Source organism: Rhinichthys klamathensis, unplaced genomic scaffold (genome assembly GCF_029890125.1).
Source record: "Rhinichthys klamathensis goyatoka isolate OS25496 unplaced genomic scaffold, OSU_Roscu_1.1 h1tg000076l_1, whole genome shotgun sequence".
NCBI classification, from domain to species: domain Eukaryota; kingdom Metazoa; phylum Chordata; class Actinopteri; order Cypriniformes; family Leuciscidae; genus Rhinichthys; species Rhinichthys klamathensis.
The window spans coordinates 4,861,746-4,885,487 of record NW_026606618.1 but is presented as its reverse complement, the minus strand read 5'-3'; the positions used below and the strand labels follow the sequence as shown (position 1 = coordinate 4,885,487).

General features: G+C 40.4%; 1 protein-coding gene across 1 annotated transcript in view; it reads right to left on the bottom strand.

Annotated features, from left to right (window-relative positions):
- The window catches only part of mxg (myxovirus (influenza virus) resistance G), a 305,424-nt gene extending 282,081 nt beyond the window's left edge, over positions 1-23,343 (bottom strand). The window contains exons 1-3 of the mRNA XM_056251113.1: positions 23,278-23,343; positions 17,134-17,330; positions 9,193-9,315 (exon numbers count right to left, since the gene is read on the bottom strand). Of these exons, the coding sequence (XP_056107088.1) occupies positions 9,193-9,315; positions 17,134-17,323 (313 nt within the window). The 5' untranslated portion in view covers positions 17,324-17,330; positions 23,278-23,343. The remainder of the gene's footprint in view (positions 1-9,192; positions 9,316-17,133; positions 17,331-23,277) is intronic.
- Between the last annotated feature and the right edge of the window lie 399 nt (positions 23,344-23,742).

Sequence of the window (23,742 nt, the reverse complement as noted above, 5' to 3'; positions counted from 1 at the left end):
CAAGAGCAGAGACTGAACTAAAAGAAATAGACACTAAAGCCAAGGCCTGCGAAAAGCACTTGCAAGCGGCCCAAGCTAAAATCCACGAGCTTGTTCAGCAGAGACAAGATCTCGAATACGAACTTGATATTGTTCGCACAGAGCTGAAAAGGGGGGGCGAAAGTCCACCGTTCAAGACACTACCAGCCAGCCCACAAGAACCCCCATCAGCGAAAGGGGGAGAACCTTTCCCAAGAACCTCTGCCACTAACCACGGCATGGCTCCCAAAGAACTTGACAAGCTGGCCAGAAACATCCCGACCAGTGATGGGAATAACGGCGTTATTACTAACGGCATTACTTTTTCCAGTAACGAGTAACCTAATTGATTACTCTTCTCATCTTAATAACGGCGTTCCCGTTACTGCCAAAAAATGCGGCGCGTTACTATAACTGATGAAGCTGGGTTTTTTTTTTTCATCAGACCAACTAGATCTCTGAGCGAGAGACAAATACTTTTTTTACTGTTCTTCCTTGGTTAGTGGGTAGAGCACGAGACAGGCGCATAAATCCTGACGACTGAGGTAGAGTAAAATGTCATTGTAAGCCAATCAGAGGTAGAGTTGGGCGGGTGTTCGAAAGCACGCATAGTAGTAGGCATTCGGCACTTTTGACTCAGCTCACTGAAAAGAGCCGGCTCTTTTGGCTCACAAACGGCTCTTTAAATGACTTTGACTATAATATTTAAATTTTTATTACATAATTATTTAATTTCTATAGGCTAAATTTGTAAAAATAGAGTCGGCTCTTCAGATATGCTAGCCAGCTCCCGACGTTCACCTAAAAGAGCCGGCTCTTAGAGTAACTAACTCTTAGAATCGCGAACGACCCATCAAAAGCTCATTCGCGAACGAGTCGATCCATCATCACTAACGGCTAACGCTCATGAATTGCGAACGACCCATCATAACGCATAGTCGGACAGGACAGGACACACAATGAACAACACAAGCAAGCCAGTCAGTCAACGAGAGAAAGGTATGGCGACGAGCTTAACAAGCTTAATTTAATTTTGCCCAGTTGTGGCCTGTTGAGGGGCAATAAATATCAAAAGTTCCAAAACATCTATTGTGTTATTTGCATTGATCCACTATATAAACATAATATCTACATGGCATTTGATTGGAGGCTAGTCCCACAGCAACATTTATTTTTTTTAGATGTGTGTAATGTTTCATGTTTCTGTTAATAATGTATTGTATTAAGTGTCCATTTCATTATAATATTAAGATTTATCATAAATAATTGAACATGCACATGTATTGTAAAATCCGTTAAAGAGGGGTAGAGGTGGGGTCACATTTGAGCATTTAAAATTTAATTTTACTTGAAAGTAACGCAATAGTTACTTTCTTAAGTAACTAGTTACTTTTAAAATTTGTAACTGAGTAACTAAATTAGTTACTCAGTTACAAATTTTAAAAGTAACTAGTTACTTTTTGGAAGTAGTAACTAGTAACTGTAACTAGTTACTTTTTGGAAGTAGTAACTAGTAACTGTAACTAATTACTTTTTAAAAGTGACTTGCCCAACACTGATCCCGACGTTCACTTCGAACCCTGCAAGAGGCCACGACGTGCACGCCTACCTGCAAAACCTTGACTTTCACTCACAGACTGTTACCAATGCAACCGCGTGGGACAGATTTTACCTGATAAGGATTACGTCCAGCCGTGAGGTGCGCAGCCTCCTAGATCGTCAAAAAGACACTGTCACAACTGACTACCAGCAGCTGCAACAAGCTTTGATCCGTGAATTCTCTGATCCAGAATCAGACCAAGGGTTATTCACCGCCATGGACCTCAAGCAGGCCCGACTTGAAACCCCACAGACCTTCAAAAACCGACTCCGACAAGCCTATTTCGGATCCCAAAATCACCCAGGTACGGAAGAAGATTTCAACTTCAGAACTCTGTGTCTCCGAAATCTGCATCCCACGGTGAGTCATCACCTAAGTGTCCTGGCCTGTACCCGTAGCATGTCTACCCAACAGCTACGACACTTGGCCCACAAAGCTCACGTTAAGCAAAAGACTGTGTCCAAAAAGACTTTGAAAAACCCAACAACCTACTCGGTCTCTGAACACTACTCAGAGCTGCCCATAGAGGGCGCCCCACAACACCCAGCCACGTCAGAGACGGCAGAGATCCTGAAGGTGCTGAAAGAGCTTCTTCACGGGAAATCTCACAAGAGAAACAAGAGGTACGAGCCCGACATCCTGTGTCTAAGCACCCTGAACACTGCTCGTTGGCCCCAGGCCACAGAGCCAGCTGTCACACCACAAAGTGACAGCATCACCCAGCCACCACAGCTGACCGCTCCACAGCCAGCCATGAAAAGACACACTCAACACCAGGTCAAGGTTCAACTGTGCTACCCTGCACCTTACAGCTCACTAAAAGACTTTGACACCTGCTGCCCAAAGGTCATGACTGACCTGCAGCTATATGATCAAACACATGCCCTTGCCAAACCTGGCGCATTAAACAACGAGCTGGGGCCACTTTCAACCCTCAAGGTTGAGGTGAATAAACACTGCTTGGCAACTTTACGAACTAAACTGCCTACCTCAGAGCCACTTCCGCTGGCTCCGCTGTGTACAACAACCAAAATAGCGGATGCGGGCTTCTGACACAATAAAGACTTTGCTTGACCACCTCGTGACCCTTTTCACTTTCACTTTCACTTTCAAATTGAAACCCAGATACTTTTGTTTTCATTTGTTATTTATTTTATTTTGACTTAAGGCGACCCCTATTTTATTTGTGAGTGTTTACACCTGTTGAGCCTGAACATTCCCACTCAGTTCAGTTGAATTAAATTAAATTTGGGATTTAATTAAATCAACTTGCTTAGTCGATTTCCATTCTAGTTACTAGAGCTATGAGAACACTCGATGTTTACCCTTTTATTTTGATTTTATTTCAATTTATTTACTTCAGGTTTCAGCCTGAATCCTTATTCAGCTCAATAAAGCTTAGCTAGATTTTAAATTTAATTACATTGCCTGATACGCTCTCCCTTTAGTCTCCTAGAGCTATAAGGATGTTCTAACTTTACCTTTAATTTATTTTAGATAAAGTCACTATCACTAGTCGCTATCCTCATCTTCTTTCTCTCTATAGGATTACAATATCTAGCGAACCCATTAAACGGTGGTTCTGAACTTTTAGGGTCATGCATTAGTCTCTCACCACAAGTATGACCAAATGTCACAGAGCCCCTGCTTCACCTGACCTTAACCTTCTAGCTACCAAAGACTGTGCCAAAACAATGGACACTATGAGAAACCACCTCTCATACCCCTCCAACCACCCACGGACGCCGTCTGCACCCAGGGACAACCGGTGCCCCTGTCACCTTACGTCGACAAGCACATGCTGCGTAAACAGGACAACATTCAGCGTTCTGCACCTAATGACATCACTGCGCCACAGCTTGTGGTGCCACAGTGCAAAAGGGGGGTCATGCCAATGTACGCCCTGGACGCACCACGTGCTGCACAGCTCAGCACCAGGGACACTTGCAAGACACCGAAGCAAGTGGCATACCGGCATCCTCAAAGCGAAAAGACTGTCCGAGCCAACCGAGGACGACACTCGCTGAAATTTTTCCTCCCTTTCTCTTTCTCTCTCTATCTTTCACTTTTACCAGGATGCTGCTGTGGTTCGCGATGCCTGTGCCTCCAGCCAACCAGAGGACAGCCGCAATCGGACATCTCACCAGGTCCGACAGCAGGCATCGTCCGGAGAGGACAACAACTCCTGATCACCAACTGCAGGACCCACACCCAGAAAGTGTGTGTTCGACGCAACCCCCGCAACGTCTACAGAGCACCTCACCCCAGCACAGCAGCCGAGCTGTACAGCTGGACCCGTGCCCGATGGACAGAGGACTCCCTCGCTCACGCCAAGGCCGAGCACATGCTCAACCAACTTGATAAAGTGACTGTCACACAAGCCGAGTTAGGTGGACACAACCGCCGCTCCAAACGGTTCCTGGGAGCTTTGCTCGGAGCCGCCGCTGCTGTCAGAACTCTGTTAAGCATTGGTATGCCCAGTGCCAACGCAGTGAACCATGTGACTGAAATTCGGACTGAGGTCCCACAGCTAAGACTGCAACTCACAACACAGAGTGCATCCCTACAGACCATCGGAAAGACATTGACGGGAATTGTGGTTTGCAAAAGGGGGTCCCAGTGAATTGACATTGCTCCTTCGACACAGCCCTCCAAGCTTTGTCCCGACCGCCGGTCTTGACTACCGCACCTGTGGTCCAAGCCTGGACCGCAGCCGACACTGCGCGGTGCATCCCTACGGTAACCGGCCACACTCTGACACTAGGTTTGGCCTCCACTCTGCAAAGGAGACTCAACGAGATGCAAACATCTTCAGCCAAGCTCACGAAAGCCGTGCCTGAAGGTCTCAGACAGCATCCCCGGAAAAGGGGGAGCCAAGTCAGAGACCACGCCGAACCTCATCGGGCTGAGCCCTCAGTCCTAACAACCACCTGCCATCCGACCTTCATGACTTACCTGCTATCCTACCATCAGGTTCCACCTGCCATCCTACTTTCATGACTTACCTACCATCTGACCAATGTGACGGTTTAACGAGGCCGCCCACACGGGTCCTGCCAAACCGCCAAAAGGGGGAATGTAGTGATAATCAGATAGGTAATCGAGCCAGCTCTGGTATGTGGAGTAAATTAACTAGATTCTAATTTACTAAAGTCTCTTCCATTCGTGAAACAAAGGGGACAGTGTTTTGAATTGATTGAATCATTGACTCCATTCGCACATGCAGCGTCTTCTCTGATGAATGAACAACGAAGTGCTTTGCTTACGAGTTGAGCCAGCTCTGAACATGTGACTCGAGATGACATCTCGTGAGTCCGGCCAAAGACCACGCGACCCCTTAGGGTCTCCTCTGTTTTAATCACCTCACACACAGAGCATAAGTGTAATAACGTGATCACCACCACTCAAATGATTAAACTCATCAACTCAGAGGAGTACGCACACACACGAAACTCCCCGGAGGGGGAGTGAGCGAGAGTCCACCACCCCGGCAAACTCTAACTGAACTCTGCTACACACACACACGCAGAAACACTCATTCATGAACTTTTAAATTCCTACCTCTTTAAACGTATGAAGTGTTTCTCTTGTTGTGTTTTACAATCCCCATGTGACCAAATTGATGTAACTATAAGCTTTTATGGTATGTAATCAGTTTGACATTCGTTTAATCACGAAAAATCATCTATCTGCATTTTACTAGCCCTAGGAATGTCGCGCTTGGTATGATTGGAATCAGAGGAATCGAATAAGATCGAATCACTGAACCAAAGTGCAACATGAGGCATACTTTTATCAATACCAGTTTAGAAGTGTATTTTTACTAAATGTTATCTTCCATGCACATGACCCGGAGGGCGTGTGTTTTCGCAAACACAGAAGTTTGACAACACGCATCCTCACAAAAACGATTGGATCAGTTTCAGTGTAACAAACTTACGTTTAGTTTCAGTGAAATGAACGTAATCGGCAACTTCAACCTGAAGGAGACTCTTCGAATCTGCAGCGACCACGCTCGCCCAGAAGAGCTGAGAAAGCACGCACCCGCTCCTAAGGACACGCACGCAAGACGCGGTTTTCCTCAGCAACACCAGGAGAACCAAAGACCTTTAAGCCTTCATTCAAACTAACGCGCTTTGCCCGCTCTGAAATAACCACGTGAACGCATGACGCGAGGACAGAGACACGCACCCTTCTTCACATCAACCACAAAGAGCTTTACCTGTGCAAGTAACCGTTTACCATTCTTTCGAGGTTTAAGATCTGTTGATTCTTGGTGTCTAAAAAGGTTCTGTGTCTGTGATGAATTTCGCCAAACCAGAAGATCTCTCATCTTCTCACTCTCTCTCTCTCTCTCTCACTCCCAATCTTGCGCTCTCGCAATCTCTCTCTCTCACTCCTGTTTGTTGTTCGTCTGTCTCATTAGTTTTACTGTTTACTGTACATACATGTATCCCGTGTTTAAATGTAGAATTCTGTATCCGTAGTTTCATTTTATTAAAACCATTATATTCTTGATTGTTTTTTAATGCTCATACTTTACAAGTCAATGAAATGCGATCCTATAGCTACAAAAGCTTTACAAGTTGTTACTATATCAGTAACGTAAATTTTATAAACACGAGAAGATTAATGTTCACGGCCGGAACATTGAGATTTCTTGGAGTTTATAAAAAGGGACAACCTTGTGGAGAAGTTGGTAAGTTAATCTTACGGCTGTTTGCTGGACAAACCGATTGTTTGATAAACTAAATTAATTCCCTTAAAGTTGTCTCATATAATCGATCTGTAATGAGACCATTGATATATGAATGAGGAATTATAATTCGTTATGATTTACCATTCATATATACAATCGATCTATTTTCAATTTCGATAATTTAACTGTAATATGCAATATATTAATCATATTCATGATTAATTATTAAAATTCCCTATGCATAATTTGAGCTAATTAAGGCACATCTCGATGTGGCTACACACTTTTATGATGGCAAGCAGTAAACTATTTACGGTGGTACAAGCTCTGGAACAATTACTGGAGAGTGACAAGGAGAAAGCATTGCTTAGAAATTTCTAAGCATTCCTAAGAAAAACGCCTGGGAGTATTTGTAAATAAAGTTACATTTTTCATTGTTCTTTACACATTTTATTTAACAATTACACATGTCTGTTGTCAAAGGCTTTGACAAATATATTTTTTGTTCAAAAACTGTTCACTATTGTTGTGTGATTTTCAGAAATAAATGACAAATCTAATTTCCGTTTTTGAAAATCTCTAGTTTATTGTGCATTTTACACTCATACTTCCTTTATAAACACATTACATGCATGCTTATGTTAGCTTAGGGTCTTCCGAATCCATAGATACCAAACACATAGGGCCCTATTTTAACGATCTGAAACGCAAGTGTCAAGCGCAAAGCGCAAGTAACTTTGTGGGCGGGTCTTGGGCGCTGTTGCTATTTTACTGGCGGGATAAATGACTCTTGCGCCCGACGCAAGTTTAAAAGGGGTTGGTCTGAAATAGCTTCATTATTCATAGGTGTGGTTTGGGCGTAACGTGAAATAAACCAATCAGAGCGTCATCCAACATACTCTTTAAGAGCAAGTGCGCATGTTGCATGGCAGATTGCTATTATAACGGCGGATTTACCAGGCGCGCGCCAGGAGCGGTTCACAGCCGAGGAGACCAACGTTCTTGTCAGGACCGTGAAAGACAGAGAAGTGACGTTGTATGGGGATGGGAGAAACCCACCCAAATCAGCGTCGGTTAAACAGGCGTGGGAGGAAAAAAACTAAAAAATGTTACATCTTCATGGACACTGCACAATGATTTCCCTCATGTGTTAATATTTTTCCTTGTTATAATTCATGATTTGCAAAAATAAAAACTGCTGCATATGTGTTGATGAGAGAATCAAAGTGTATGCGCGTTGTGCACCCGCTACATTATCGCCAAGCATGCGCGCTTAAAATAGCATTATGAACAACGCGCCACTGACTTTAGACTAGGTTTTTTCTGGTCAGTGGCGGAATTGTTTTCTGGAACTGCAAAATAGCACTAGGGAATGTTTGCGCCAAAACACGCACCCTTTTTGCGCCCACCCGCCCAGGGAGCGCAAGTTCATTTCCTAGTTTACCGACGTGCGTCTGTGGAGGGAAAAGCGCGCTTTGCACGGGTGCAAAATAGGAATGATACATGCGTCAGTGTACAAAGTTATTTGCGCCGGGTGCGAGATAGGGCCCATAGTGGTCCATCTCCATTACATATGGTTTATAAGGCCAAATGTAAAAATAGAGAAAACGGACCAAAAAGGGCTTAGTCCCCAGAGAGTTAAAGGTTTAACTGTCCAGGTGAATTTTGCCAAACTGTGATCCTTACAGAGATCTATCTCTATCTCTATCTCTATCTCTATCTGTTTGTATATACATCTATCCCATGTAATGTTAGTAACTGTAACGTAGTTTTCATTTATTAAAATACATTATATTCATTTATTGATTCTGTCTCTTGCTCATATACTGAGGCACCTTCCCCTTTGAATGTGCAGTTGCTGCAGCACAGCCAATGAGTGAGCCAGTCTCTCACTGTGCTCGCTGTGCAGCTGCAATGCGTATTACATAAAAGCTTCAATAATCTGAGGAAAAGAGTTTCCACACTGCGTATAGCTACGCAATACTCTTTCCCTACTCTCAGGGAACCGAGGTTACGATAGTAACGGAGTACATTTTTTGTCATGGTACAAGCATTTAGAAATAAAATTTATGAAACAGTTGTCAAATTTCATGGGGATTTCAAATATGAAATTGAATCATAAGCTTTGCAAACAGTTTTGGAGACTTTAATGTTTTCCCATTCAAAGAGATATGAGTTGCCTTAAATGGGATGGTTCCTTAAAGGGACTGGTTCTACTCAGAGCTTTTCACGTCCTCGGACTCTCTTCGAATTATTTGTGTATATCTGGCAACACTTTCAATGCCAAAATGAATCTGCAGCTGTCAGGGGGTAAACCGGTCACATGGTATAAGTTGAAGCTCTCCGAAAATTCTGAGTTGTTATTACGAGTTTCTACGAGGACATGGGTGCTTTTTACAAGTCGGAATTTCGCAATTACGACATGGCACGTGCATGCACCTATCCCTTCACATAACAGGGTGTTACTATGCAATATGAGTTCTGTGCAGTGATATGATGAACTGGAACTTAATGAATTTAATTGAATGAATCAGCATCCAAGACAACAGCAATTAATTTCATAAGACAAAACAAATTTTAATATTTACTGCAGCTTGAGATTTTAATCTCTATATTATGTTCTAGTAAATCTGAAAAGAAAGGAGTTTTCCTGCAGATGTACTAACCTGCTGCGACATGTTCTTCAACTAATGAAGGATCTCCAAATTCAAATTTCTTCAAATCATTAGTTGAATGTGCCTTTCCATTTGCCAATTTGCTGGGTTTAATAGGACCTGCAAAATTTCATTATTTAAATTCAGTTGTAAGATTGATCATTTCGAGTCAGTTGCAAAAAACTTAAGAACGCAAAAGAGACTGCAAGCAGTTTATAAACCTGCAACAAATGACGAATCCACACATTCAATTCTCTTCTTACGGTAGGACAGAACAGCTTTCCAGTTGACTCCACCAGTTACCTTCTTCAGCCTCAGCTCTAGTGGACATCTGGTGACAATTCCTATAACAAACGCAGTTCAGTTAACAACTAAGAAAACTGACAGTGGAAAATGGTGTGACAACAGTGCACGTGCTGACAAAAGTAATCAGTCTTCGGGTCATTTTGACCCGGAGAAGATTTTCTTTTTACCAAAAATACTAGTTAATGTTATCGCATTGGACTGAAACTTAGTGACTTTGTTCCCAAAGGGTATAACAACTTCGCAAATGTTTTTTTGAAAATTTTCGTACTTTCGGGGGGGGAATGGGGGTTTGTTACCTTGTTACACTTGGTCTTCCCGGGTCAAAATGACCGGCCTATAAAAAATACTTATAAATAACTCATACCATATTTTCATCCAATCTTGGATTCAATCTTTTTGTCAACTTGTTCTCTTTCAATTAGGACTAGTTTTGTATTTCCATTTGCATCTAATTAATCGTGGGCCTAATTTATCTGAGAATAGACATCTCATTTTTTGAGTAAAACAAACTTTATTTTTTAATAATTTTGGATTTTTTTTATTTATTTTTTAGAAAAATGGTACTGTTGATGACACTAGTCTACTTTAAGTGTGTGTGTGTGATAATGTCAGATAGATGAATGGATATTAGATGCAGTTCAGGGTAGGATCAATTTCATCACTGTGAAAAAGAATGTGTCATTCAGAAAATAGTTTGTGTGTGTGTGTGTGTGTGTGTGCGCGCGCGCGTGTGTGTGCGCGCATGTATCCACGCATGCACATGTCCAAGAGCTCTATGTCTTCAAGCACACATGTACATATGTGAACATGAACATGCTCCTGACAACTACATTTTTCTCTAATTTTTAGTCTCCCCCATTCACTTTCAATGACCGGGAACACCACAAGTGTGACGGTGTCATTTTGTGCAAAAAAAACCCCACACATTTCAAAACAAACGGTGTCATTAAATATTAAAGTAGACAAGTGTGATCAACAGTGCAATTTTTTTCATATTTTACTCAATATTGCCAAAATTATTAACAAATAATGCTTTTTTTCACTCAAAAACTGAAGTGCATAAGCTCGAATAAATGACTCCTACAATTAAACCGTTTGAAAATTAAATACAAAACCAGTCCTAATTGAAAGAGAACAAGTTGGCAAAAAGATTGAATCCAAGATTGGGTGAAAATATGGTATAATGAGTGATTTATAAGCTGTTTTTTATAGGCCGGTCATTTTGACCCGGGAAGACCATGCACAAATGTGACTGTGCCATTTTTTTACAAAATAAAAGTTTTTCAAAACAAACTTCCTGATGAAACATTAAAGTAGACTAGTGTGATCAACACTGCCAACTTTTTAAAATGTTTTTATTTAATATTTCCAAAATTATTCAAAAATATAAAAAAATAATGCTTTTTTTTACAAATAAAATGAGATGCCTACTCTTAGATAAATGAGGCCCACGATTAATCAGATGCAAATAGAAAAATAAAACCAGTCCTAATTGAAAGAGAACAAGTTCACAAAAAGATTGAATCCAAGATTGGGTGAAAATATGGTATAATGAGTGATTTATAAGCTATTTTTTATTGGCCGGTCATTTTGACCCGGGAAGACCACAGGTGTTATAGGGTTTTGAACACCACATGAGGGTTAATTATTAAGGCTCACTCACACCATGGACGATATAACGATAACGATAAAGATACTGTTCTAAAAAAAAATTGTATGTAGCCTATGTAAATGAATAGCAGAATTCTTTTTCAAGAATTCCCACTGTAAACTCATGTTTACATTTGAAATGAGGTCTGTCTATATAACGAAATGCAACTAGAGCTCGGGTGCACCAGAGCACTTCGCATCATGTCGTTTTTATAATGTCACGGTATTGCATCTTCTTCTCTCTTTATTCTAGAGCATTTGAAGTTTGTATCTATTATCTTTGAACTGATTATGCAATTGGCGTGATACATTTACTTGACATAATAAATTGTAAACATTTGATTTTATTCTAATCGACTCGGATATTATTTTCAATAAAGAGTTATAAAGAATAGTCAAACATTCGCTCACACTTGATGATGCAGATATATCATTAAAACCTTTTTCATTTATGGAGTCAGATGAAATAACGAGTTAAGGGATGTCCCGATCCGATCCACAGCATCGGTATCGTGCCGATACTGGCCCAGAACGCTAGATCGGAGATTGGAGGGGAGAAAAAAATATGATCTTATAGGCTACCTATCCAACAATGCTTGAAAATTAGCATTTCCCTTGCTGCGACATCCAGTTAAGCGGCGGGGGGAACCTGCAGATTGGACAGTTTTGCAATCTATTTTGCGGGCAAAAATAGGTTTGGGTTGGTGGAAAAAATTGGGCTGATTTTGGATCAGTTCGGCGGGTTTTTGTCGCCGAAAACACCGGCACTTCAGATCCTTCTTTCGGCGACCGTCTCACTCACTCACTCACACACACACACATCTCTGGCTGACGCGTGCCTCCTACAGTAGCACCTCAATGCAGTACATGAGATCCATGGGGAGAAGGCGGATCAAGATCCAAGGGGTGGAGATGGGTGGGTTTAGGGATTAGGGGTGGGTTTAGGGATTAGGGGTGGGTTTAGGGATCAGGTGGCAGAGATGGGTAGGTTTAGGTATATGTAAGGTGGGAGGAGTTGGATCTGGATCCGACTCCTCCCCGTGGATTTCATGTTCTGCAGTGGACCATCTCTCCTCCTAAACTCACATCATACACTCCCTCCCACTATACCTTCATTGTACTATAAACACGGTTTCCCAATCCATCTCCTCAGTTTATAAACTGTAGGCTACACAAGATTTTGACACATATCCAAGCAAGGGTTTGTGCAGAGTGTGGAGCGCGCACTGTATGGCACGGAGCGCGGGCGCGAACACTTGCGTTTTCCTTTCAGTGGAAACAACTTAAAATACTCTATCATTTCTGGTCATACAGAAAATAACTTATTTACATTTAACTTACGGCAATATTTATTTTTTTTGCGCAGCTTTTGGTGTGCATACAGTTCCAATTCAAATTTTGGTGTTCAACTTTGCGTTTTAAAAATACAACCGTTAATTTTTCATTTTACGGGTTATAAAAGGAAAAACGAATGGACGCAAGAGTACACGGATCAATGGGTAATTTTAAAGCTTGTTAATGATTAACTTTAAACCCGCTACTGAAGTAGCCTACCTGTATTTTTTTTTTTAGTGTTTGAATAAAGGGTGGCAGTCTTTCATTATCAACTGTTGTTGTGGACTAGCCTATAATGGAGAAGTATTTGTTCTCCATTTGAGTGAGGTTGCTAATTGAGCAAAGTGCTTCCATATATTTTATTAGTATTAGTTCAAGAATAAAATAGAATAAAATAAAAATATCGGATTGATTTCGGTATCGGCAAAAAGCCAAAGCTGCAGAATTGGTATCGGTATCGGAAGTGAAAAAGTGGTATCGGGACATCCCTAGTTAATACATATGAGAAAATGTATTTTATTTAATCAAATTATTTTGCCACACAGAAAGATGGTAACGCGCAGAGACCTTCACCCGCTGACCGGAAAACCTTCTTTGGGCCGATCCAGCCGGTTTTTACAGTACACAAAACACTTCCTCTCAGCGCCTTTTGGACAAAAATGTCTGCTTCAAAATATAAAGTTTTACTATATTTTACCAGATGGTGCCATTTTCTCAGGTTTGGCCTATAAAGCAATTACCCGCTTTATACCCGTTTTGAAGTTCGGCATATTATAGAGCCTATTACTTTCTGCCAAGGGTCTTCTTTAAAATGAGACCAAACTTAAGTCTGTTCTCTTTAGCTTAACATTTTTATGACAGTTTTTTGACACAGACATTTTTGTCCACTATGGACCTATGTGTAACTTTTTATAATTGATGCACAAGGGTTAAGAGCTCAAGCATTTGAAGCAGACTACAAAACTGTAGTGTGCGCTTCTAATAAACACAACATTATTGTTCACTGGTGTGGTTATCGTTATATAGTTATCGTTATTGTTAAGAAGACACCGCAAATGAAAGCACTCTACATCAATAAGGGCGATCTCCAGCCAATAAGAGCGCTCTCCACTGCGTGACGTCAGCCAGTGTGTGCCTGCTGAAGAGAGATAAGCATTAATGGCGCTTTTCCACTGCTGGTACGGCTCGGTTCGGCTCGGTACGGTTCGACTCGGCGCGGAACGGTTCGGCTCGCTTCGCTTTTCCACTGCGTGGTACGACTCGACTCGGTACGGCACGGTTCGGTTCGCTTTAGCTCGGTTGCTTTTCCACCGCAGTTAGTACCCCTTCAAAGTGGGTGGGACTGATCGTTATTTTGTCCCTACACTGTTTGTAGGTCCGGTGATAGCCGTGTGCGGCTAAGAGCTGAGCTTCATCTTGGAACACTTTTTCATTCCGTTTTGCCCCATCCAGCTCTCGCTGGATCCGCTCCTCGGCAACCAACGAGAGGAACGTCTGCACCTCGTCCACTGACCACGATTCAGCCATTTCTTTTTAAAGTTTAAAAAACAGATGCTACCGCGTTGGCTGTTGTCTACTGGTTATTTAAATCTAGCGGGTTTAGTGTCCAAAGACGCTGGTAGTGACGAATCTGTCTGACCAATCAGTGATCTGCAGTGTTTTTACGTCACATTTTAGTACCGGTACGGTACGCTTGGAACCTCAACAGACCAGGTACCATTTAAAGCGAGCCGAAGCGAGCCGTACCGTACCGGACCATGCAGTGGAAAAGCACCACAAGTGAGCCGTACCGAACCGTACCGTACTATGCAGTGGAAAAGCGCCAAAGCGTGCCGTACCGAACCGAACCGTACCGTACTATGCAGTGGAAAAGCGCCATAAGTTTCCTGAGGCTGAAACAACAGCAAAACTTCTCCATAAAGTGGACATTCCTTTTAGTGAGTCATTGAAAATACGTAAGTGCGATTCTCTGTACTTTATTAGGTGACTTTATTTGCTAGTCAAGTGATTGTATGACTTATTGGTTTATTATCGTCAGCTTGTTCACTCGCACGAGCAGTATAGTGATTCGTGTGTACAAGTTCATCTTCTGTATTGCCGCCTAATAAGTTTAATTCTTCATTTAGTAGTTTAATGGATGTTTGTAGGTAATACATTTACAGTATTTAGTATGTTACATGTGTGGATTATTTATTTCATGTCGTTCGTCACATTTACCGTGCCATTTAATAACGTAGCAAAATTACCTTTTACCTACTTTATTCCGCGCGCTTCATGCGCCACCTGGTGGCACTACATAGTATTGTAATTATGTTTATTTCAGAACATGTTATATACTTTATGATTGTTTCTAGCCAATGGTAATAAGTTATTGTGATTATTGTTTACTCATTGTTATCTTTGTTATTTACAGACCACATCTATAAATGTCTACTATATGAGACTTTTGAACAATAAATGCCCGTGGTCTGACAGTGCTGTCATGTCTGAATAATTTCATTCAATTCTGGAAACTGAATCCTGACTCCGATGTCCTGACCGACACACCAGTGCGAACACGCACCCACCTGAACTAGTGCATATGGAATAAATCCCTTTTTCATAGTTATAGTTATCTTTAGTTATTGTTCTTAGGGTGAAAGGGCCTTCATAATTCAATTTGAACATACGACCCGTTCCAGAATTGCGGGTACATTTCAGGGGCCGGTTTCACAAAGATAGACTTTGACTATGGCTTAGATATAGTAGATAGACTTCAGATAGACATCTAAATCAGACCGTTGCACAAAGCACTTAAGACTCTGACTATCTTAAGTAGGACTACACTGCAATGCATTCTGGGTAAAATGAGACACTTTAAAAAAAAAAAAACATGGCCGGATCGAGTAAGCGCATTCATCCGCTCAGTGCCGTTTACCCCAGCGGAAAATATGTGTTTGTTGGAGGAGTATAACAGTTACAAGGACATTTTACTTGGGAAATTCAGCGGAGAATGTAGTAAGAAGAAATGTTTAATTTGGAAAGGGCTATTTTCCCTTTGTAATGTAACTGATTGTTACTGTTGGTTGCCAAGGTAACAGAGTCTTAAGGTGATGATACACAGGGCAACTTTTTGAGCAATGTTGCTGGGCAATGTTGCCGTCAACGGGCAACCAGATGAGACACAGGGCCCACGACCGATCTAAATTATCCAGATAGAAATGTATTGCCCATTTCTAATGGGAAAGTGCCCAAGCAACAATCGCTCGGCAAGATTGCCCTGCAACATTGCTCAAAAAGTTGCCCTGTGTATCATCACCTTTAGACCTAAGTTAGCCTGGGGCTAAGGGGTCTAATTTTTTTGGTCTAAATTAAGTCAGTCTTTATTTTTATGAAACAGTCTAACTTGCATTAGATTAGTCTATGAGCAAATTTTAGACTTGTCTAACACTATAGACCGGTCTAAAATAGCTTTGTGAAACCGGCCCCTGGTAGACAAAGAAAACAAAATTAGGAATAATTATTCGGTAAAACTTTTCTATTTTCATGGAACACACTTTAATATTTTCAATATTCGCTGATTTTAAACTTGTAAGATTTAAAATATTCATTCTGAAAATCAATGTACTAACAGAAAAAGCTGTCAACTCTGTTATAGACAAATTGGGTCAAACATATACTTAACATATGTAACACAATTAAAAAACATGTCTTCCTTAAGATAACTTTTGTTTCTTCTTCCATTAATTCAATTTTAAGCCTAATAAGATAGAGACTTTTTGTTTTGGAGTAAAAATATCAACATGTTTAACTGAAAAGTTGCCAAGATGGTATGCATTTTCACTAAACAGCTTTAAATTTTAAAATTCCATGTAGTAAGAATACTAGTTATGCTAATCAGCTTCTGATCAATTTGTTGACAATAAAACACATAATGATAATTTTTAAAGCAAAACCTTAAAACAAACAGAGTTGACATTGATGGTAACAGAGTTGATATCAATAACAAAGTTGACCACCCGTAGTTAAAAGACCAAAAACAACATCTTCTGCCAGACTCAGAAACCATTTTAAAGCAACACTATGTAACATTTTTTACCTTAAAATAATGTTTCCAAAATCTTATCAGTGGTTTATCAAGTCGTAACAGGGTGAAAGGCACTTCTGCCATAGCCTGACGGGGTCTGTATCGCTTTTACTGGCACTACGGAACTTCGGGGTTCGGGTAGTAACCCGACCACAAAAAGAACTACAAAATTCGACTGCTTTACGTCAAGCGCTACAATGGTCATCATTACGTTTTTCTTCCTTTCTGAGGTCGCAATACATCATCCTTTCATGAAATCATGTAACATACTCTACCTTGTCTGTGGACATCGTTCATTCTAAAGCCGGTGCTGGATAAACAGCGAGCATGCGTGCGACGGTAGGCTAAATTATTTACGACAGCGGTAAAGGACAATTTAGTTTCCAACCAGTAGGGCGACCGAAGAGGAAAAGTTCCATGGTGTTGCTTTAAATGTAAAAACAACTATTAAATCCTAACAAATACACCTGAATTACAAATCTTTCATAAACTTAAAAATGAACTGTATGTGTCTCATGCAATACTGATCTGGTAACTACTTTACACCTGCTTGTTGATGCAAATATCTGATTAGCCAATCGGATCAAATCTGATTTAAGTGGTTTGTTGCTGCCCGACCAACTTTCTGCTGTGACATGCAGAAGGTAGGGTCAGACTTTGGCATAAACAAATTGAATTCATGGATCCATCCTACCTTTCAGGCTGGAAGTGCAATAGAGCAAAACTGGAGAGGTGTAGGCTACCTAAAATGGTCATTGTGTTTATATGAATTCCCAATAGCAAAGGAGAGTAAACCAGTCCTCACCGCTTCCTCTTGGTAATGCAACTCCAGACAGCGCTTCCAACACAGAGCTTTTCCCAGAACTCTGATCTCCGATCACTGCAATAGTCGGTAATGCCAAGTCCTTCTGAATGCCAAAAGACCGCAGAGTGTCGATCAGATCAATGTACGGTCGAATGCTCTCCTCTAAAAGACTGTGAACTGCTCCCTTCATTTGCTGACTGTAAAGATAAAAACGTACATTTGTATATAAACAAATCTCATTATTGCACAGTATTAATTCAGTTTTTAGGCATTAATTCTTAATGCTAAATGTTTTCATCTTCAAAAATCAGATGGTAACACATCGTCTCTAATATATTGGAAATAATCTTATTATTGTGGTTGTCTGAGGGCACTATGTCCTTTGTAATATCTTATCTGAGCGCAAAATGCTGCTTGGACAAGATAATTTCAATACTAAAAATAATAAATGCATACAATATTGTACACTTGTTCAGATCTGTTAATTATTGTTTGGAGTTTTTTTTAAATTCATATTCGAATAATTATGAACATAAGCATGAAAATCCAAATTAACATTGCGCCGAGCAGGACGAGGCCCACGGTTGTGAGAGAACTGCGCGAGGCCGGTGACGTGATTGTTGATGAGCGACCTTCTGTAGCCGCGTTTCCCTTACCCTTCAAATTGCGCAAATTGCGAATTGAAAATACGCCCAATGGAAACACGTCGATTTCGCAAAAACTTTTGCGATAAATGGGAGTTTTTACGCTCGCACAAGGTGGTTTTTCAGGCAATTTGAAAAATAAATATTTCGCAAAACTGCAATGGAAACAGTTTTTGCGCATTTACAGGTCACTTGATGTAGATGACGCGGTAATATTTGGACAGAAAACGAGACAGAGTTCTTTATTAGATTCATAAAAGACAAAAGAATTACAGGAATACTGGATTCTAAACATCAAAGAAATGCCACAATCAAGACTTTGAAGCAGATATGAGGGAGAATCACCAGCCGTTCCGAGTAGGCTATAAGGGTCTTTCCTTACCATTGATGCTTGGATAAACACACATATGTCTCCTTCGATAATAATAATGGCCAGCATCCGTCGCTGTGATTTTTGGAATGACTTATCGCGAGAGGAAAAACATTAGGCTACGTTTTAATCATATAACATCGGTCAATGGAAACGCCGTCATTTCGCAATAGTTTTTTGTTGACATTTAAAAAAAAACGCGAAAGTTTTGCGAAAATCCGTATGAAAACACGGCGTCGCTCCTTTTATGCTTCCGCTCCTCCGTGAGAGATACCAGACACGCACGTCAAGTATGGAGGACCAAACCTGCAGAAATTAAAAATGAATAAATAAACTTATTATAGCCTACTTTATTAATTATTTAATTATTAATTATACTATAAAATAATACTTATTTTTGTAAAATTATATTTTTTTCCACTTTTATTTATTTTCATATTTATTTAAGTACATATGTATTTATGTTTACATTTATTTATGTATACATTTATTGCTCTGTAGGCTAATGAGGGGGGCGTGTTTTACCTCAGACATAGCCATCCAGCTCAGAGTGGCAGTTTGAGGCCACGGTGACACCTTGTGGTGTGACCAAACAATACGCAAGAGGTTTGTGAACCTGACTTGACAGGTCACACAGGAAATAAATGGGTGTATTCACACCTGGCTTGTTTGGTTCGATTGAATCGAACTCTAGTTCGTTTCCACCCTTGGTGCGGACCTTTTGGGCAGGTGTGAATACAGCAATCGAACTCGGGTGCGGACCAAACAACTGAACCGAGACCCAGCCGAAGAGGTGGTCTCGGTACGGTTCCAAACGAACTCTGGTACGGTTCGTTTACGGTGTGAACATGAACCGACCCAATTGCAAGAAAGCACTGCACCTTTGAGTTAACAGGCTTCCGTAGTCGGAGTTGCGTTATGGGAAAGTGATCTGTTGTAGCCTACTACATTTGATAAAATGAGTCGTGGTTTGACCTGGAGCTTCGAAGAGACGAGCTGCGTTATTAACATTTGGGCAGATGCCCATCTAGCACAGCTGCTGGAGAGGACACATAAAAATACTGATGTGTTCAACAGGTTTACTGAACGGATGAAGGAGAGGGGATATGAGAGTTCTCCCGCACAGTGCCGCATTAAAGTAAAAAAAAAACTTCGGCAACATTACTTGAGAATCCTTGTCCAATGAATGGACGACCTTAGCTTACGTGTGGTTTTGTTTACAAATTTTGGTTCACTTGCAAAAAGAGCAGTGTGAAAGCGAACCGTACCAAAAAAAAAAAAATTTATTTGGCCCGGACCAAAGCAAGTGAACTATCGGACTTTCCTGGTGTGAATACACCCTTAGATATGGGCAATATGGCCAAAATCTTATATCACGGTTTATGTCATTTAATATCATCCTAACTGTATAGCTATAGGTTTACCATACATAGGCCTACTCTTTATTCCGGGCATGGCCTTAAAACATTATCAGGTCGGAATTTCTAATATGTCTGGGCCAGGGGCGTGAACTGAGGGTGAAACCAGTACTGATTAACAGGCCCCCAAGGGGAGAGAGGGCCCTTTAAAAAGTCTGGAGTACATTTTATTTTACCTATATATTTTCATTTCCTAATTCAATTTCCTAATGAATGTCAGATGAAATGTAAAGTTATTGTATTGGCTGAATAGCTTGGTGTCACGAACGCACACAGGGAAAGACAGATCCATTAGCAGTATGTTTAATAGGGTAATCCGTACTCACAATCCAGTCCAAACAAGGTTCAAAATCCAAAAGGCAGTCCAAAACATAAAACACCAACAAGACTCAGGCAAAGGCAGGGCACAGAAGTGTGAGGACATAAAACAACGACTCCGTCACACATACTGACACAGACAGGGATTATATACACACAGATCTAACAAAGAACTAACAAAGAACTAACAAGGAACAGCTGGGTATAATGATTACGGGGAACAGCTGAGTGCAATGAATAGTGATTGGTACAGACAAGGATTGTGGGGAATGCAGTTCATGAAAGGATGACACCGTGGGGAAGAGGACCTCTAATGGATAACCGGGGAAACACAAACCAGACACTGTGACACTTGGTTGATTGACTGACTACATTTTGTGTACAAAATAGTAAAGACTATCTAAGGTCTCACAGGCCCACCCCTTGCTAATGCGCCAAATGGTATAGTCCATCTGCACACATTTTGTTTATCTTAGTAGTTGAGCATCTGGTGTAGCGCAAACTTCTACTGTAGAAATGTCTTTCTCAAAGAAAGCCAAATCAGGCTGCCAAAGAAGAAAGAAAATGGGGTTAAGGGAGTTTGAGGAACAAGCGGGCCCATCAGGACTGCCTATGCATAGGGACCGGGATCTTGTGCTACGCCCCTGGTCTGGGCACAGAATCCGCTGATAACAGACACTTTGACACGGAAGCGTGTCAAATTAACCACTATTAACCACATGTTATGCTATTATTACACATGTTTGATATCATTTGAAATGTATCAGTGCGACTTGTACAAAGGTCTCATTCCCAAAGAAGTAAACCAAAAGGTAATAAGGTATTTAAAGAGTTTAGAGATAATACGCACAGATGAGGGTGTGTCTTCCAGGCAAATGGCATCCTGCTCTCAAAGGTGTAAACTCTGAATGTAAATTCTCATTGTTAGCAAATGTTTCCATATGAAAAGGTCTGTATAATGAAATGCACCGAGAGGCTCGGCACGATTTGTTACTCAAATTGGCCCGTGATGCAGAGAGGATGCCGGCACTCCGCATCATGTATTTTATAAATGTCAAGGTTTGCATCTTCTCTCTTTATTCCAGAGCATTTGATGTCCGTATTATCTTTGAACTAATTATGAAATTGGCATGGTACATTTACCTGACATAATAAATTGTAAACATTTGATTTTATTCTAACTGACTCTGACATTATTTTCACAGTAAAGAGTTAAAAAGAATAGTCAAACATTCACTCATATTTAATGATGCACAGATATCATTAAACCCATTTCATTTATGGAGTCAGATGAAAAAACGAGTTGTTACTTATGAGAAAATGACAATGACAATCTATTCCAATCAATTACAAGATGTTTCTGTCTGCAAAGGATTAGATTGCTAATTGTTTTATTATGGGATACTGGGGTCAATAATTCAAGTATTGCTTTCGATTTGTTACCTGCTTAGATTGAAGTGATGATTAATACAGAAACCCTGCTTTGTCTTGAAATAAATGGCCTGACGAAAAAGACAACTGTATTGGAACAACATGTTGTTAATATGCAACATATTTTACTAACGTAAAAAATGTATATGCTTTTTCTTTTTAACAGGAGGACGAACTTGAGGGCCACACAAACCAAATAATGAAAGTTGTGATGCATAATCCCGTGGTTGTTAGCTTAGAGGGCAACAAAGTACTGACTGGATGTGGAAACAAGTGGAACAACCATAGAATGCATTCTATTGGTGAGGCTGATGTATGCCCTCAAACCCAAAACCTTTACTTTTGACATGTTCCAAAAATATTTTTGGAACTTGATGCATGCAGCAAAACCACTCAAAAAGGTTAAAAGCCTCAAGTGCAAGTTAATGGAATGCACTGTTCTACTGCTACATGCTACTGGTTATTTTTTTTTATTAGAAGTTCAATGTTATTGATTTAGGCATGATTCCTCTTCTTGGGGGGAATTCTATTTTCCCCTAATTTTCGGGTTTCACTTTTAAGGTGTGGCCTTGCGTTGCCTCTGCGGCGGTTCAATATGCAGCTGTGTTTTGAAACCAGCGAAAATTGCAGGATGTGGAACATGGATGCACACAACGTCACATCACGCACTTAAAGCGCTCCTGTGAACGGAGAAAAACAGAATAAAAACTATAACTAAGGCTGTGCATATGCTAAATAAATCTCACTTAAATTACAGATTAACAAAACGACATTTTTGATGGCAGTCGGCAGAAAACGGCATTGTGCTTGTTTTCTGCATTTTACAAAAGCTTTACAGTTTTGAATCGTGTAGCCTATTGCTTCTATCCGACCATCCTCAGAAGGACACACAAATACCCGCGTCGCGCACACAACATAAGCTAGCATTACATCGCACTCTGTTAATTATCAAAGTAAATACAGTCAACCAAACATTGAAAGTTACACTGCTCAATTTAAATAGTCCGAAATAGGCTACAATCTGTGCCGTGCAGCGTGACCACAGTAGCTATAGCCTATGTGAAGGATGATAAGATTTTACGTCGATAATGCGAGTGGTGTGAGCCTGTTGTGTGAACCGGCGTCCGACATAACATGCGATTTTCACTGAATTGTAGGACTATTGTTTGACAGTTAGGCTACATATCTTCGGAAAAACTAACACCGGCGCATTGCCATTGCAACTTGATGACTTGACAGCTGAGCGCGATCATATCACTCACGTTGATCTTGGCTATGCGTCAATATCACATTTGCACATGTCTGTAGGCTATACTATTCGAATTCGAGATTGGTTGTCTGGCAAATTAAAATATTAAACATAACGATACAATGTTATAAACGTTATGGCCAGTTAATGGCATTTCAAATAAGCGTTTCTGTTCAGAACGATTCAATTTGATTTTGTTTTCAGTAATTTAACCGGTTCGGAGCCCTGCTTGCTGCTACATTTTAAACTTGAAAGTAGCCTACAACGTTTAAACATTCATTTTATTTTATATATTTTATGTTCGGCCTATAATGAAGTTCTAAATAAAGGTTGAAAAAGAATCCCATATGAATGAGTACATTTTTTTAATACATATAGCCTACTTTAAAATGTAGAAAAGAAAAGAAATAGTCCTTTCCATGTGGTCATATTAATTTATTGAATTTACAGAAAATAGGCTACTATATCGTGATATACAGCTCGTTATCGGGATATGAGATGACTTGTATCGTGATATGAGATGTTGGTCATATCGCCCAGCCCTAAATATCTCCCTAGTATTTCCCTATCCCTAGTACATTTATTTTTCTTTTCTTTTTTTACATCTAGATAACAAGAAATTAACTAGGCCAATAAAAGAATGTACAAATATTTCTACATAAAAAAATAATTCAGCATTTGTTTAATAAGCAAAAAACAAAATAGCCTACTAACCTTTCATTTTGAGAACTGTCACCATCTTCATCATCATCAAACGCATTTCTTCGAAGTGGAGATTCTCCTGAAATAGACATTTTCTGGATAAACACGGAAACAATTAAAAAGTCAGTTCTGAGAAAATATAATGTTCTTAGTTTTAGATGCCTCTTGTAAATTGTATAATTTAGGTTTCAGCCAAATAGGTTTGAGGTGATGCTGAAGAGAAATCAAAATGAGTTTAAATCTATATTTCAGACTGAATTTATAGTGAAACACACCCATTTTAACAAGGCAAATGCAAACAGAGGTAGAACACGATACAATAACACCCACTCACCTGTCTGTCACGTGACAGACAGGTGAGTGGGTGTGGTGTTATTGCACACTTTTAACCCTCTGGTGCAAAAAAAAAATGGTGCTGTTCAGTCATTTTTTACCGAAAATGTTTACGCTTTGGTTCGGAATGGTACGAAACTTGGT